Genomic DNA, 17,705 nt, shown 5'->3' on the forward strand with positions numbered 1-17,705 from the left:
CGGAGAGGAGATGATTAACAAAAGAAAGGTGCCTTGTTAACTCTGAGGTTATTTCCCCTACCAGTCTCAACCCCTAGGCTAGCTAAGATAAACAAAGGTGGTGCTTCAAGTCTGCTGTAAACAACCTCCTGCCTGACTGCCCCGGTGTCAGGATTTTGCTTTGTATTAACCCACACCCCTAACCCCAAATATCTTCAAGACTCCCTTTCCCTCACGTCTACAAGTTAATGTTCACAGATTCAGTCTCTCTTTGTGCATGTCCATCGCCATGTTTGTAAGCCTTCTGATCTTAATAAAAACGGGGCAAGGACCCTTATTTGGGGCTCCTGTCTTCCAGGATATTAGCCATCTCTTGCTTTTCATCCTGTGTCCTGCTCTTTTGCTGGCCAAAAGAGAACTTCAGATTTAGAGTCTATGACAAAAAGTTTCTTGAATTAGAATTAAACAAAATATGATTACTTTGATTCTCTTTAGAAGTAGAATAAAAGTTTACCAATTTTGCCGTTTCCTATAAAAGTAATCTCCACACTTCTACATTTTTTTCGACCCGTACAGATTCTTAACTGAAATGCTTTTAACAATCAAATGATGGTCACTCACCACCCTCTAATAACAGCCAGAATCCCATTTTCACAAAAATTATCATGTAAGATCGATGAAAAACGATATAATAACAGACATGAGATTCAGTTAAAGGAGGCTAGCTAATTTACATCTGCAGTGTATAAGCAGGGTTACCTTTTCACAGTTGTAAGGACTTAACAGTCTCCTTTCTGATGAGCTAAATGGATAGCTATCCATAAAAACCACACATCTAAACAGAGTGCATAACTTAAAAGTGAGTTAAGAGAGTTCTACATTTGCAGTCTGTATGATTCTGCTCAGAAAAATCAATTAACTGAAGGGGAAATCATAAGTGAATTATGATTTTCCTTAATTGTTTTCTTAAATATTTTATTAAGAAGGTTAAAAAAGCCAGCTAATTTGGAAAAATAAATGTATTCGAGGCATATTCTGTAATATTTTCAAATCTTTTATCCTACTAATTAATTTATAACAGCAATTAGTTGAAGCCACTTATTATCACCTAAATTCCCTCTTTAGGAAGCAATATGCCTTTTACCATACCAGCCAACCATAAACACACTATCATTTAAAAAGCAGAATTTGCTAAGGAAAGCTGTGAACTGACATAAAACTTGGGAGACATATTTTTGGCTGATTCCTGACATCTTCTATAAAAATTCAATACAACTTGTTTATGGTAAAAACATAGTCTGTCACTGCACTGGTCTCCCTCAGTATCACCTGAACTACAAAAGTGCATTATTTTCCTGTGAGAGAAAAAAGGTATGAGCAGCACCCCAGGTCTCCCGAGCTGTGCGTAGGACCCAACCTCTGGATGATGAACTCCCTAGCGCAGTCACATAGGTGCCCATGCACGATCCACTCGTCCACAATCTGCAGGTAGGGTCTTACTGTTTCCACCCAGAGAGAGAACAGCAGGGAGACCTGAGGACAGAGTGTGCACAATCAACTCTCAGAACCCCCTTGTCTCTGGATAAAATGAAGTTTAAACATTTCTGAAACACCTTTTCAAAAGTAATTGTTTTTTGACAAAAAGAAATTAAAAATCCAAAACAGGGGCGCCTGGGTGGCGCAGTCGGTTAAGCGTCCGACTTCAGCCAGGTCACGATCTCGCGGTCTGTGAGTTCGAGCCCCGCGTCAGGCTCTGGGCTGATGGCTCGGAGCCTGGAGCCTGTTTCCGATTCTGTGTCTCCCTCTCTCTCTGCCCCTCCCCCGTTCATGCTCTGTCTCTCTCTGTCCGAAAAGTAAATTAAAAAAAAAAAAAAAAAAGTTGAAAAAAAAAAAAAAATTTAAAAATCCAAAACATACTCTATAAAATCCTTATGAAAACTCACCTAAATATGAGATGACCATATTGTCTGTAGTCCATACCAGGACTCTCTTGAGAGTGAAAATTAAAGAGGAACAACAGTTCTAAATAGGATAGTCCAAACTGAGGCACGCTTATCCTATCTAAAGCACACTATTAGCAAAAAGTCCATTTGGAATGAGGAAATGATTTCATTCTACTAGAGTTCCAAATAGTAAAAAAAAACTGCATAGCTGAAAGAAATCAACCTGTTTTATACTGAACTGAAGTATCAAAATGGTGAGAAAAGTTACATCACCAAACTAGGAAATATACCTAGTGCATGTGTATCCAAACATCCAAACAAAATGTGTATCTGACCAAACAAACCTGCAGTACAAACCTGTGTACAATTCAGTAGTGTTAAGTATATTCATATTGTTGTGAAAACAGATCTCTGGCATGCTGCAAAATTGGAACTCTGTACCTATTAAATATCTTCTCTTTTCTCCTCTCCCCAGTCCCTGGCAGCCACCATTCTACTTTCTGTTTCTATGAATTTGACTACTCTAGATACCTCATATAATAGATTTGTATTTCTATTCAAGGAAGAGTTGCTTGCAAATATCTATAATAAGTCAGCTAGGCATTTTTCACATCTTGCTTTTATGCTTTGCTTTGTTCTTGCTTCATCCTTCTGGTGACCTTGGCGATTAAAGGTAAGAAGCCAGTTTCCTGTAGCCTTGAATTTAGAAGCCAATTTTAAAACTCTGAAAAAACCAAAACCAAAACCAAAACCAAAACCAAAACCAAAGGATGCCTGGGTGGCTCAGTCAGTTGAGTATCCAACTCTTGATTTCAGCTCCAGTCATGATCTCAGGGTCATGGGATTGAGGCCAGTGTCAGGCTTGTGCTGAGCAAGGAGCCTGCTTAAGATTGATTCTCTCTCCCTCCCTCTGCCACTCTCTCCCACTCACACACTCTCTCTTTAAAAACAAAAACACCCTCTGAACAGCTGTCTGACACAAGATTTAAGTACTATTTTTACAAAGAACTATATGACAGTCTATCCACCACTCCTTTGGCTGAACAGAATGGAGTCATACAACTTAGAAAGGACAAAAGTCTTACATACAGTTTGCTCAGAGGCTTCTCCAACAATGTCATATTCAAGAATGGCCTTGTACAGTGTGTTGAGCAGATGAGATGCCCGAACAACATTTCGAGTGTCAGGTGGAACTTCTGCTACTCCAGTACTAAATACTTTGTGGAGAACTTTGAGCTGAGCCAGTCGAGGTGACAACTTGTCCACCACTATTGCAAGAGTTATTGTAGTGTCTGCAAAATTATCAAGGAATCAAACTCACTAGCAAGGAAGAATATCTGCATTCAGAATGTGATATAAAAGCTAAGTCATAGAAAGATATGGCGAACTGGAGGGTGGTGGGTTTTAATCTCATTTCGTAAGGAGCTAATTTCCCTAAAGAAAAAACAACTCTGAAGAAAAATAACGTATAAAGTAACTGAATTTCAGGGAAAAGGAAATAAAAGTGATTCTTAAACTCGACTTCAATTCTTACACTGGGCAAATAAACAGATAACAGTTGACTACTGTTTTAGTGAGGGGATTGTTATTACAAAGGGGAGCAAGAGCCAGTTTTATCATGGGATTGGCAGAGCTCCATATCCTGAAGATGGAAGTGGATATACAAATATATACATGTGACAAAGTGTCACAAAACTATACACAAAGATATTACTCCTCTCCCCACAAAATATCAAGTACCTGCAAAACTGGTAAAACTCATATCAGGTCTGCAGAGCAATTACATGTATTGTGCCAATGTCAATTTCCTAGTTTTGATAACGTACTATATGCAAGGGTGGAAGTTATTGGGGAAGTTGGGTGATGAGAATACAGGTCTTCTGGGTACTATTTTTTGTAGTAGTTGAAAATAAAAGTGGTGGAGGGGAGCTGACACTGGTTACCATTTTGTAGCTGTCATACTGGTGATCAAAAGGTTTGACAGCACACTGTTGGTAAGAGTGTAAGGAAACAGGTATTCATATACATTGCTGGCAACTGTTCTCTGTGGAAAACCATGTGGTGATGTGTATCAAAATCACACATGCTATCACATACTCTTTAACTTTAGCAATTCCATGAACAATTTATGCTATAACTTGCAGCTCGTGTGTACAATTACATGTTAGTGGTTATCACTACAGCAATGTTGGCAATAGCAAAAGATCAGAAATAGCCTAAATGTTCATCAAAAGGGGATTGGTTGGGTGGTTGGGGGTGCCTGGGTAGCTCAGTCAATTGAGCATCCAACTCTTGATTTTGGCTGAGGTCATGATTCCAGGGTCATATGATTGAGCCCCGCATCAGGCTCTACACCAAGCATGGAGCCTGCTTGGGATTCTCTCTCTCCCTCTCTGCCCCTCTTCCCACTGCTTGCTTTCTCTCTCTCTAAAATAAAATAAAAAAGTCCACAACAAACAAAAGGCGATAAGCCTATGATACATTCATACATCTTTGTAAAAAAAGAATTTGTAGAAAAGAATGAGGAGGCTCTTTACATTTTTGTATAATATAATCCTCAAAATTTAAATTAGAAAATAATTTGAAGAGAGTAGTTAACAGACTACAAGGTATGTATATATGAATATGCATTGCTTGCATATGTTTAAATTATTTCTGGAAGGATGCACAAGAAACTTATGACTTGGTTGCCTCTGGGGAAGGGAACTGAGTACTTGACTGGAGAAATAGCACAGAAAGAATAATTTCACTGTAAACTTTCTATAGTATTTGGATTTTTAGGGAATGGAATGGCTTAAAATACTAAAAATTATCATGATTATTACTTACTTGCAATAGAATTTTCAAATCTTTTATCAGTTAATAACCTAGATGGCATTCAAAATATGACTTATGTCTTATGAGTAGAAGGGAAGGACATTTAAATACCATTATTGATGATGTACTTCTCAATGTCTGTAAGTTCCTTTTTGAAACTAATAAAGTATTTGTACAGGGCCCACATGAAAGCCTGGTATGTCCTAAAGGGAGCTTCAGTCAACTTCTTGGGAAGAGAACCATTTCCAGGTAACATGCTTTCGGAGCTGTGCCCCATGACTTCATCGATGAATTCCTGGAGTCGAAACACAACTTGGCCATATGCTGCTATTTGTTCTAGCACTGATCGTAAACAGCTCTACAATAGAAGCAAACCGCAAACATGTGGAGTCTTCTATAAACATTCAAATTCATATTCTTTCACTAAAATATTTATTTTGTGACTGTTTTAAACACTATGCTTAGTAGAGAACAAAATGAATATTTAGTTTTATACTCAAAGGAATACAAGCATTAATTTCTACAGAATATAGAATTGTGGCTTATACTTTTTAAAAACACCTATAAGGTAAATAAATATGCTACAAGCAAAAAATTTATAGTATACAGCTTTCCAATATAGAACTGACAAAAAGCAGAACACGTATATTGAAACTAAATGTGAATATAACACACACTATTAAAGAATTCTCTAGCATTGTAAAGATGCATAACTTAATTTGGTCTTTGGGACGTTAAGTAGATTTGATAACTAATTTTAATATTGCAAAATGTTCTAAAGTTATATAACCAAGGTTTACATAAATCCTTTTATTTAATTTTAATTAGAAAAATTACAAATAACTTACATGTGTCAAATGAGTTACTATAATACTGTTTCTCACAGTTACCTTCCCATCTATCAACTGATATATAAAGAGCTTTTTTACCCCTGAAAGTAACCTGAAATGAAATAAAAAAGATGAATGTACTTTAAATCTATAAAAATGTTCATTACAGTAATGCCTAAGAAGTTTTAACAAAAGATTCAAAATTGGGTGTTGGGGGCAAACAGGTCAGATAATTAGAAAATAAGAGACATCAATCTTTTTATCTGATTAACTTAAGACTCAAGGTATTTCAATATTATCTTACAGAGAAGTTGAAATAGTGTTGTTAAAGCATTTCCTCCTCTTTGTGATGGCCCAAACAGATTTCCCATTTTTAAGAAAGTCAATATACTTTTTGGTAGAGAGGACCATAACCTAGAAATCTCAGTAATACCAGCACTACATGTTGCATTTCTCATTTTCATTTTTGTGTGAACACAATCTAAATTCTTAGATTTCTGGTTTCCAGGTATAGGACACAGGCTCTCATTGATAAACTCTTGCCTATTAAGAGCAGTTAGCAAACCAGGAAACTTTCTTTGAACTCAGATATTAAAAAAGTAATGGTTTAATATAATTAAATCATATACTAAATTATTTAAAATGGGAAAGAAGCAAACATACCAAATTCTCATAATCTCCACAATCAATTCTGAAATATGGGTTTACTGAGGACCCCAGGCTACCTGTAGGGGAGCACTAGAAACAGTTTTAGGTTAAACCCAAGGGCCTATTTTTAGAAAGCATGTAAAGAAACTGTGAATACTTTTCCTTATAAACTAAAATTCTGGCTTCTCACTAATAAAATCTTCTAAACGAATACTTAGGTTAATAGATCTTACCATAAGGTTTCCCGAATAACCTGTGTCTCAGTAACAAAAACTCTGTCATCAGGAACATATAATGGGTCACTGCTATACAAGTGTTGGTCCCTATTAGACAGTAAACAACAAATGTCAATGAAAAGGTTTTTCATGAAGTAAAATTACATGCTTTAAGGAATATATGCATTTAGGGGAGACTGAGTGGCTCAGCTGGTTGTCTGACTCTTGACATCTGTGCTGACAGTGTGGAGCCTGCTTGGGATTCTCTCTCCCTCTTTCTGACACTCCCCCCCTCTCCCCCCCCCCCCCCCCTTGTGTGCTCTCTTTCTCTCCCTCAAAATAAATAAACATTAAAAAAATATATATGCCTTTAGTGGTAATTTAACAAGTAATTAATAAGGCAAATAAACATAATATGCTTTAAATGCCCTCCCATACTCATTTCTACATGTCAACTGTAATACTCTAACAGAAGTACTTTGAGAATAATTCCAGTTATTATATTATATATATATAATAATATATATATATTATATTACATCTGACTGAGTCAAATGCTTAAAACTGTGTATTGTTTGGGCAAATAGTAATTGTGATTTTGTAATAAGTGCATTAAAACAGAAATCAAATAAATGGCCTAATTTAAACCAATCCACTCACTTCAAAAATAAGTCAAAAGACAGATTATAATTAAATAATTAATCTCATTTTAAAAATAATTAAATAATTTAAAACTATGTTCAATTAGAATTGTTTAAAAAAAACAAGTTTAAATTTTAGGGAAGTACTTGATTTAAACCACAAATTTAAAGCAAATATTAAAATATCAAAGTTTATTCTATTAACACATTAAATGAAAAACTTAGCTTCTTACCAGACAGAGGCTAAATTGGAGTGCAAATGTAAACTATGAGGAAACCTTGAGGATCTGGCTGTCCAGTACTGATGAACAACATGCTGCTCCAGCCAGCTTCGGCCATTTGGCTCATCTACTGGAAGGATATTTAGTAGGTTTAAGTTATGAGCATTAACAAAGAAACACCTGATCAACTATTTCACAATTTTGGACTTATGGCCTTGTTCAAACATTCAACTGAAAAAGGCTCTTTAGAATATACATACAGGAACATATATACAAAATTTAATTAAGTATCACTGGCTATAAAATAAAAACGTACTCAATTTTAAATAACCCCATGAATAATAGTTCAGTAGTCACGAAAGAAATTGAAATGGTAACCAAAGATGCTCTCAAGAACCTTCAAACCCTAAGGGCTGGTGCTAAGCTTTAAAGAATTAGATATCTGGGGCACCTGGGTGGCTCAGTCGGTTAAGCATCCAACTCTTGGTTTCGGCTCAGGTCATGATCTCTCATGGTTCATGAGTTCGAACCCCTGCTCAGTGCTGCCATGGTGGAGCCTGCTTGGGACTGTCTTTCTCCCTGTCTATCCGCCCCTTCACTCGTTCTCTCTCTCTCAGAATAAATAAATAAAACTTAAAAAAAAGAATTAGATATGTTATTTGGGTTATAAGCTAATATAACCTTGCTTCTAAAACCAGATAAAGACAAAAAAAGTTCATCAAAGAATAAAAATGAAAAATTCTAAATTAGAAAATAGCTAACCCAGGGGTTGGCTCAGTTGGTGGGGCATGCAACTCTTCATCTCAGGGTCTTTAGTTTGAGCACCATGTTGGGTGTAGAGGTTATTTAAAAAAAAAAAAATAGTAGTAAAAAATAACAGAACCATCATGGGAGTTCAGGAATTCAAGGATGATTCACTAACACAAAATCACACTTAATGAAGGAATTTCAGGTGCATCCCTCTTAGACTGAGACCCACTCCAGGAAACCTGCTCTCACTGCTGATGCTTCCTCTGCAGACTAGAGGCCTGGCCAAAACAGACACCATTAATGTGTCACAAAGAAAATACAAGATATAAGAATGGATAGGAGACAAAATTGTCAATACTTGCAGATGATAATGGTCATCTACGTAAAAACCCAAATGGGAGGGGGGCCTAGATGGCTCAGTGGAGCATGCGACTCTTGATCTTGAAGTCAAGAGTTCAAGCCCCATGTTTGGTGTAGAGCTCACGTTAAAAAAAGAAAAAACCTAATGGGGAGGGAGGTCCAAGATGGTGGTGTAGGAAGACTCTGAATTCCCCTCCACCCATCTACATACCAAATCTATACCTACATATGGAGCAATTTTGCCCAAAGAACTGAGGGCTGACTGAACAGTTTCTGTATAAAAGACAGAGGTACCACATAGAGAGGGGTAGGAGAGACAGAAACATGGTAATGACAGGAACATGACCCCCAATGCTGTGAAATGCAGTGGTGAGGGACAGTACTGAGGGACCAGAAGATTTGCCCACCCTAGGACACAGGAAAAAGCTGCGGATTAAAGGGAAACTAGACTAGAATTGAAGGAAACCCATTTACCACCCTAGAGCGTCCACCAAACAGTGAAGGAATAGCTAGAACTCTCTGAGTTGCCAGAGGTGCTGGTGAACACCACTGTTTATGTTTCTCCTCAACCTTGATAGTATAGAGGGAAGCAGGGTCTGGGCACTCTAGGTGGCCTGCTACCTTGGTGAGCCCTGGGTCCCTAGCCAACACCAGTTGCAGTTACATACCTAAGATGGCACCACTGCCTCCAAACATCCCAGCTCTAGCCCTCCCAACAAAGCTACCCCAGTGTAGCAGGTAATGGGACACCCCTAGCCTGCAATGACTATAGCTTCAGCCCTCTTGCCAAAATAGCCCTGATGTGGAGTACCCTGGGGACACCCTGGCCTGTGCTTGTTCCAGCGCCAGCTGTTATGACAGGGCCCCCTGCATGGAGTAGCCAGATGTGTGGCTGTTCAACTGGTCCATCAGGGTACCCCTGACACAGACTGCCCCCAGATCTTTAGCCCGCACCTGCTATATCTCCAGCCAGCCAGCCTACGTTTCCAGACATACAGTCTATGCAGGGGATGTTCCTATACATGGCCATACCTTCAAGACTGGAAGACGTAGGTGTTCCACCTAATTCATAGAAACAAACACAGAAAGTGAAACAAAATGAGAAGGCCAGGGAATATACTCCAAATGAAATAATAAGACAAAACAACTTTTGAACTAAGTGAAACAGAGAAATGTAATCTAGCTGATAAAGAGTTGAAAGTAATAATCATAGAGATCCTCACTGACTTGAGAAAAGAGTGGATGAACTTAGAACTTCAACAAAGGGATGGAAAATATAAAAAGAACCAATCAGAGCTTAAGAATACAATGACTGAAATAAAATAAACACTAGAAGGAATTAACAGCAGATTAGAGGATGCCTAGAAGCTATCTAGAAGCAGCTAGATAGCAGTAGCTATCTAGAAGATAGAATAACGGAAAGCAAAATAATGGAACAGCAAAAAGAAAAAAAGAATTAAAAGCAACAACAACAAGGTTAGGTTATACCTCTGAGACAGCAATAAGCATACTAACATTTACATTATAGTGATCCAAGAAGGAAAAGAGAGAGCGAAAGGGGCAAAAAAATTATCTGAAAATACGATAGCTGAAAACTTCTTTAACCTGGGGAAGGAAATGGACATCCAGGTTCAAGGATGTTGGATATCCAGGTCCAAGTACAGAAAGCCTGAAAAAAGATGAACCAAGGAGGTTCACATCAAGACACATAACACATAGAATGTCAAAAATTAAAGATAAAGAGAGAGACTTAAAAGAAGAAAGAGAAAAAGCAACTAGTTTTGTACAAGGGAACCTCCATAAGGCTATCAGCTAACTTTTCAGCAGAAACTTTGTAGGTAAGAAGGGAGTGGCAATGATATATACATAGTGCTGAAAGAAAAAAACCTACAACCAAGAATACTCTACCCAGCAAGACTGTTATTCAGAATTTATGGAGAGATATTAAAAAAAAAAAAAAAGGCTAAAGGAGTTCATCATCACTAAACTGGCCTATAAGAAATGTTAAAGGGATTTCTTTTTTTTTTTTAATTTTATTTTTTTTAATTGGGATTTCTTTAAGCAGAAAAGAAAAGGCTATGAGTAGAAGAAAATTATGAAAGGGAAAAATTTTACTGGTAAACACATAATAAAGTTGGTAGATCAATCACTTATAAACCTAGTATGAAAGTTTAATGTGGGGAGGTAGAGTGAAAATGTGCCTTTCAAATGTGTTATATATCTGGGATGTTATATATGAACCTCATAGCAACCAAAAACCAAAAAAATATAGAAGATACACAAAAAATAGAAAAGAATACAAGCAGAGCACTAAAAAAGTCATCAATCATTATGGAAGAGAGCAAGAGAAGAACAGGAAAGAACCACAAAAACAGAAAACAATTACCAAAAGACAATACTTACATACCTATCAATAATTACTTCAAATGTAAATGAACTCAATGCTCCAATGAAAAGACATAGAATGACTGAATGGATAAAAAAGGTAAGTCCATCTACATGCTGCCTACAAGAGATTCACTTCAGACCCAAGACACATACAGCCTACTGAAAAGTGAGAGAATGAAAAAAGATATTCCATGCAAATATCAGTTCCCCACTCCCCCATACCCCCCAAAACCTGGTGCAGCAATACTTACATCAGAAAAAACAGACTTCAGTGGCTTTGAACCACACAACAGATCAGATGAATTTAATAGATGCAGAATATTTCTTCCCAAATCAGCAGAATATATGTACTTTTTGAGGGCACATGGAACACTCTCCAGGACAGATCACATGTTAGGCCATAAAACAAGTCTCAATAGATTTAAGATGGAAATCACATCAAGTATCTTTTCTGAGCACAATGGTATGAAATTAGAAATTAATTAAGAAAACTGGGAAAAAAACCCAAAACACGTGCAAACTAAACAAAATGATATTAAACAACCAATGGGTCAATGAAGAAAACAAGGAGAAAATTAAAAAATATATGCAGACAAAGGAAAACGGTAACATAAAGTTGAAAATCTTTGGGAGTCATAAAAGCAGTTCTATGACGGAAGTTTATAGTGATACAGGCTTTTCTTAAGAATCAAGAAAATTGGGGCGCCTGGGTGGCTCAGTCGGTTAAGCGGCCGACTTCGGCTCAGGTCACGATCTCGCGGTCTGTGAGTTCGAGCCCCGCGTCGGGCTCTGTGCTGACAGCTCGGAGCCTGGAGCCTGTTTCAGATTCTGTGTCTCCCTCTCTCTGTGACCCTCCCCCGTTCATGCTCTCTCTCTGTCTCAAAAATAAAAATAAACGTTAAAAAAAAATTTTTTTTTAAAAAGAATCAAGAAAATTCTCAAATAAGCCATCCTATCTGATACCTAAAGGAACTAGAAAAACAAGAACAAACAAAACCCAAAGTTAGTAGAAGAAAATAACTCAGACAAAATAGAACAGAAATAAATGAAATAGAGATAGAAAAGTAGAAAAGATCAATGAAATTAAGAGCTGGTTTTTGAAAAGATAAAAAAGAATTGATAAACCTTTAGACAGACTCATCAAAGGGATTCAAATAACAAAATCAGAAATGAAAGAGAAGTTACAACCAATAGCATAGAAACAAAAAGAATTTTGTAAGAGACTACTATGAAAAATTATATGCCACCAATTGGACAACCTAGAAGAAATGGATAAATTTCTAGAAACATACAATTTTCTAACCTTGAATAAGGAAGAAATAGAAAATCCAAACAGACTAATTACTAGTAACAAAATTGAATCAGCAATCAAAAAACTCCCAATAAACAGAGATCTAGGACCAGATGACTTCCTAGGTGAATTTCACCAAATTATTAAAAAAAGAGTTAATAACTATTCTTCTCAAACTATTTCAAAATAGAAAAAAATAATCCAAATTCATTTCATTAGGCCAGCATTACTCTGATACCAAAACCAGATAAAGACATCACAAAAAATTTTATAGGCCAATATCCTTGATGAACACAGATGCAAAAATCATCAACAAATATTAGCAAACTGATTTCAACATACATTAAGAGTATCACCAACCATGATGATCAACTACAATTTTCCCCAGAAATGTAAGGATAGATCAATATTTGCTAATCAATCAACATGATACAACCACATTAACAAAATGAAGGATAAAATATCACCTCAGTAGAAGCAGAAAAAGCATTTGACAAAATTCAACATGCGTTCATGACAAAAACTCTCGGCAAAGTGGATGTGGAGGAAATATAACTCAACATAATAAAGGCCACATATAAAAAACCCACAGCTAACATCATACTCAATGGTGAAAAGCTGAAAACTCTCCTCTAAGATCAGAATAGAAACAAGTCTCCCACCACTTTTATTCAACATAATACTGGAAGTCCTAGCCGTAGCAAACAGATAAAAGAAAGAACTAAAAAGTATCCAAATTGGGTAAGAAAGAAAACTGTCACTATTTGCAGATGATATGATACTATGTATTGAAAACCCTAAAGGCTCTACCAAAAAAGCCTATTAGAACTAATAAATGAATTCAGTTACATTATAGGATACAGAAATTAATATAAGGAAGACTGTTGGGGCGCCTGGGTGGCTCACTTGGATAAGCATCCAGCTTCGGCTCAGGTCACGATCTCATGGTTTGTGGGTTTGAGCCCTGCGTTGGGCTCTGTGCTGACAGCTCAGAGCCCGGATCCTGCTTCCAATCCTGTGTATCCCTCTCTCTCTCTGCCGCAAAAATAAATAAACATTAAAAAAAATTTTTTTTAAATATAAGGAAAACTATTGTGTTTCTATATACTAACAACAAAGTAGCAGAAAAAGAAATTAAGAAAAAAAATCCCATTTATAATCACACCAAAAATAATAAAATACTTAGGAATAAAACTAACCAAAGAGCTGAAAGACCTGTACTCTGAAAACTATAAGACACTGATGAAAGAAATTGAAGACAACACAAATAAATGTAAACATATACCCTTGTCACGGATTGGAAGAATACTGTTAAAATGTCCATAATGCCATCCAAAGCAGTCTATAAATTCAATGCTATCTCTTTCAAAATACCAAGAGCATTTTTCACAGAACCAGAACAAACAATCCTAAAATTTGTACAGAACTGCAAAATTCGCCCCATAGCCAGAATAACCTTGAGAAAGAACAAAGCTGGAGGTATCACAATCCCAGTTTTCAAACTATACTACAAAGTTACAGTAATCAAAACAGTATGGTATGGACACAAAAACAGACACATAGATCAATGGAATAGAAATGAGACACCAGAAATAAATCCATGTTTATATGCTCAATTAGTCTATGACAAAGGAGGCAAGAATATACAATGGGGAAAGGAGAGTCTCTTCTAAGAATGGTATTGAAAAACCTGGACAGCTACATGCAAAATAATGACACTAGATGACTATGTTATGCCATATACAAAGATAAACTCAAAATGGATTAAAGATCTAATGGAAAACCTGAAACTACAAAACTAAAAACAAAAACAACAAAAACACAGACAGTAATCTCTTGGATATCAATATTAGCAATATTTCTCTACATATGTCTCCCAAGGCAAAGAAAACAAAAGCAAAAATAAATTATTGGGACTACATCAAAATAAAAAGGTTTTGCGCAGCAAAGGAAACCAACAAAATGAAAAGGCAATCTACTGAATGGAGAAGATCTGTGCAAATGATATATCCAACAAATGGTTAACATCCAAAATATATAAACAGCTTATACAACCCAACACCAAAACTCCCCAATACTCTGATTAAAAAATGGGCAGAGGTCCTGAATAGTTCTCCAAAGATGATGTACAGACGGCAAAGAGACACACATGAGAAGATGCTCAGCATTACTATCAAGGAAATGTAAATCAAAACCACAATGAGATATAATCTTACATTATCTAGGATGGCTAGTCAAAAAGACAAGAAGTAACAATAAGAAGTTTTGAGAAGGATGTGGAATAAAGGGAACCCTTGTGCATTCCTGGTGGGAAAATAAATTGGTGTGACCACTGTAGAAAATGGTACGGAATTTCTTCAAAAAATTAAAATAAAAATACCACTGACCCAGGAATTACAATTCTGGGTACTTACCCAAAGAAAATGAAAACACTAATTTGAGACAATATATGGACTTGTATGTTTATTACAGCATTATTTACAATAGCCAACCTAAATCCATCAATAGATGAATGGATTAAAAAAAACGTGGTGTATATAGAGGTTGAACTACTATTCTGCAACAAAAAATAATGAAATCTTGCTATTCATGACAACATGGATTGACCAAGAGGGTATTAAAATAAGTGAGAGAAAGATAAATACGATTTCACTTATATGTGGAATCTACAAAACAAAACAAATAGAAAAAGACTTGTAAACACAGAGAACTAGTGTTTGCCAGAGGGAAGAGGGATGGGGGGGATGGGTGGAACTAGTGAAGGAGATTTAGAGGTAAAAACTTTCAGTCATAAAATAAGTTACTGGGATGAAGAGTACAGCATAGGGAATACAGTCAATAATATTGTAATAACTTTGTATGGTGACAGATAATAGCTACATTTAAGGGTGGTGAGCATTTTATAACATATAAAATCTCAAGTCACTATGCTGTACACCTGAAAGTAATACAAAATTGTGTCATTATACTTCAACTAAAAAAAAAAAATTCAAAAGAAAGAAAAAAAAGACTGAATGAAGAACAAGGCAATCCACAATTGTGGTTTGCCTGTTTCCAAAATCTTGCAACTCAAACTACATTTTTGTTTACATATATTTGCTTATGTTGATATACATGTTCAGAAACTTTTGTTAATGATTTTCATCAGCTCCTATAAGGCAAAAAATTATCTATCCAAACCCATTCTTTAATATATCATTTTGTATTTTGTTGGCTTTCTGTGAAACTGAATTTTGTTGCAAAAAAATTAAATATTACCCAAAACCAGTGACTTTTAACAGATACTCCCACAAATAACAAAATTTCAATGAGTCAAATATTTAATGCATAGTCATTAAATGCTATTAACATATCAAAATGCCCTTTGGATAACCACACCTCTTTCAAAAATATTTAAAATCATTTAAAAGATATAACAGTTCTGGGATCTCAAGTAGGATTCCAATTCATAAATATTTATCTCAATGTTTTCCAAAGTGAGATCTATGACCCACTGCAGAATCACCTGAAATGCTAACCTACTAAAAATCAGACTACCCGAGTGAGGTGCCTATAATCAGTATTTTTTTTTTTTTGATTTAACTTTATTTTTTTTTTAAATTTACATTCAAACTAGTTACTATATATTGAAGCAATGATTTCAGTAGATTCCTTAATGCCCCTACCCATTTAGCCCATCCCCCCTCCCACAACCCCTCCAGCAACCCTGTTTGTTCTCCACATTTATGAGTCTGTTTTGTTTTGTCCCCCTCCCTGTTTTTATATTATTTTTGTTTTGCTTCCCTATGTTCATCTGTTTTGTCTCTTAAAGTCCTCATATGAGTGAAGTCATATGAGTTTTGTCTTTCTCTAATTTCACTGAGCAAAATACCCTCCAGTTCCATCCATGTAGTTGCAAATGGCAAGATTTCATTCTTTTTGATTGCTGAATAATATTCCATTGTATATATATATATACCACTTCTTTATCCATTCATCCATCGATGGACATTTGGGCTCTTTCCATACTTTGGCTATTGTTGATAGTGCTGCTATAAACATGGGGGTGTATGTGTCCCTTCGAAACAGCACACCTGTATCCCTTGGATAAATGCCTAGTAGTGCAATTGCCGGGTCGTAGGGTAGTTTTATTTTTAGTTTTTTGAGGAACCTCTATACTGTTTTCCAGAGTGGCTGAACCAGCTCGCATTTCCACCAACAATGCAAAAGAGATCCTCCTTCTCTGCATCCTTGCCAACATCTGTTGTTGCCTGAGTTGTTAATGTTAGCCATTCTGACAGGTGTAAGGTGGTATCTCATTGTGGTTTTGATTTCTATTTCCCTGATGATGAGTGATGTTGAGCATTTTTTCATGGGTCTGTTGGCCACCTGGATGTCTTCTTTGGAGAAGCGTCTATTCATGTCTTTTCCCATTTCTTCACTGGATTATTTGTTTTTTGGGCATTGTTTGACAAGTTCTTTGTAGATTTTGGATACTAACCCTTTATCTGATATGTCATTTGCAAATATCTTCTCCCATTCCATCAGTTGCCTTTTTTTTTGTTGTTCTCTAAATCACCTTTTATTTATTTATTTTTCAGTATATGAAATTTATTGTCAAATTGGTTTCCATACAACACCCAGTGCTCATCCCAAAAGGTGCCCTCCTCAATACCCATCACCCACCCTCCCCTCCCTCCTACTCCCCATCAACCCTCAGTTTATTCTCAGTGTTTAAGAGTCTCTTATGCTTTGGCTCTCTCCCACTCTAACCTCTTTTTTTTTTTTCCCCTTCCCCTCACCCATGGGTTTCTGTTAGGTTTCTCAGGATCCACATAAGAGTAAAAACATATGGTATCTGTCTTTCTCTGTATGGCTTATTTCACTTAGCATCACACTCTCCAGTTCCATCCACGTTGCTACAAAGGGCCATATTTCATTCTTTCTCATTGCCACGCAGTACTCCATTGTGTATATAAACCACAATTTCTTTCCCCATTCATCAGTTGATGGACATTTAGGCTCTTTCCATAATTTGGCTATTGTTGAGAGTGCTGCTATAAACATCGGGGTACAAGCGCCCCTATGCATCAGTACTCTTGTACCCCTTGGATAAATTCCTAGCAGTGCTATTGCTGGGTCATAGGGTAGATCTATTTTTAATTTTTTGAGGAACCTCCACACTGTTTTCCAGAGTGGCTGCACCAATTTGCATTCCCACCAACAGCGCAAGAGGGTTCCCGTTTCTCCACATCCTCGCCAGCATCTATAGTCTCCTGATTTGTTCCTTTTGACCACTCTGACTGGTGTGAGGTGATATCTGAGTGTGGTTTTGATTTGTATTTCCCTGATGAGGAGCGACGTTGAGCATCTTTTCATGTGCCTGTTGGCCATCCGGATGTCTTCTTTAGAGAAGTGTCTATTCATGTTTTCTGCCCATTTCTTCACTGGGTTATTTGTTTTTCGGGTATGGATTTTGGTGAGCTCCTTATAGATTCTGGATACTAGCCCTTTGTCCGATATGTCATTTGCAAATATCTTTTCCCATTCTGTTGGTTGCCTTTTAGTTTTGTTGGTTGTTTCCTTGTCTGTGCAGAAGCTTTTTATCTTCATAAGGTCCCAGTAGTTCATTTTTGCTTTTAA

The 17,705-nt window shown here is 36.5% G+C and overlaps 1 protein-coding gene across 9 annotated transcripts in view; it reads right to left on the reverse strand.

Moving 5' to 3' along the window:
* The window catches only part of TUBGCP5 (tubulin gamma complex component 5), a 68,308-nt gene that overhangs the window by 17,361 nt on the left and 33,242 nt on the right, over positions 1-17,705 (reverse strand). For 4 of the 9 annotated variants that reach the window (XR_009263944.1, XM_058736930.1, XM_058736927.1 and 1 more), the window contains exons 7-13: positions 9,359-9,466; positions 7,307-7,424; positions 6,451-6,540; positions 5,588-5,681; positions 4,851-5,097; positions 3,012-3,214; positions 1,397-1,512 (exon numbers count right to left, since the gene is read on the reverse strand). Coding sequence is in view for 8 of the 9 variants with exons in the window: in XM_058736930.1 (XP_058592913.1) it covers positions 1,397-1,512; positions 3,012-3,214; positions 4,851-5,097; positions 5,588-5,681; positions 6,451-6,540; positions 7,307-7,424; positions 9,359-9,466 (976 nt within the window). In the remaining variant the exon portion in view is untranslated. The remainder of the gene's footprint in view (positions 1-1,396; positions 1,513-3,011; positions 3,215-4,850; positions 5,098-5,587; positions 5,682-6,450; positions 6,541-7,306; positions 7,425-9,358; positions 9,467-17,705) is intronic. The other 5 variants (XM_058736928.1, XM_058736931.1, XM_058736929.1 and 2 more) reach the window with 5 other exon arrangements.

Source organism: Neofelis nebulosa, chromosome 7, assembly GCF_028018385.1.
Source record: "Neofelis nebulosa isolate mNeoNeb1 chromosome 7, mNeoNeb1.pri, whole genome shotgun sequence".
Taxonomy (NCBI): domain Eukaryota; kingdom Metazoa; phylum Chordata; class Mammalia; order Carnivora; family Felidae; genus Neofelis; species Neofelis nebulosa.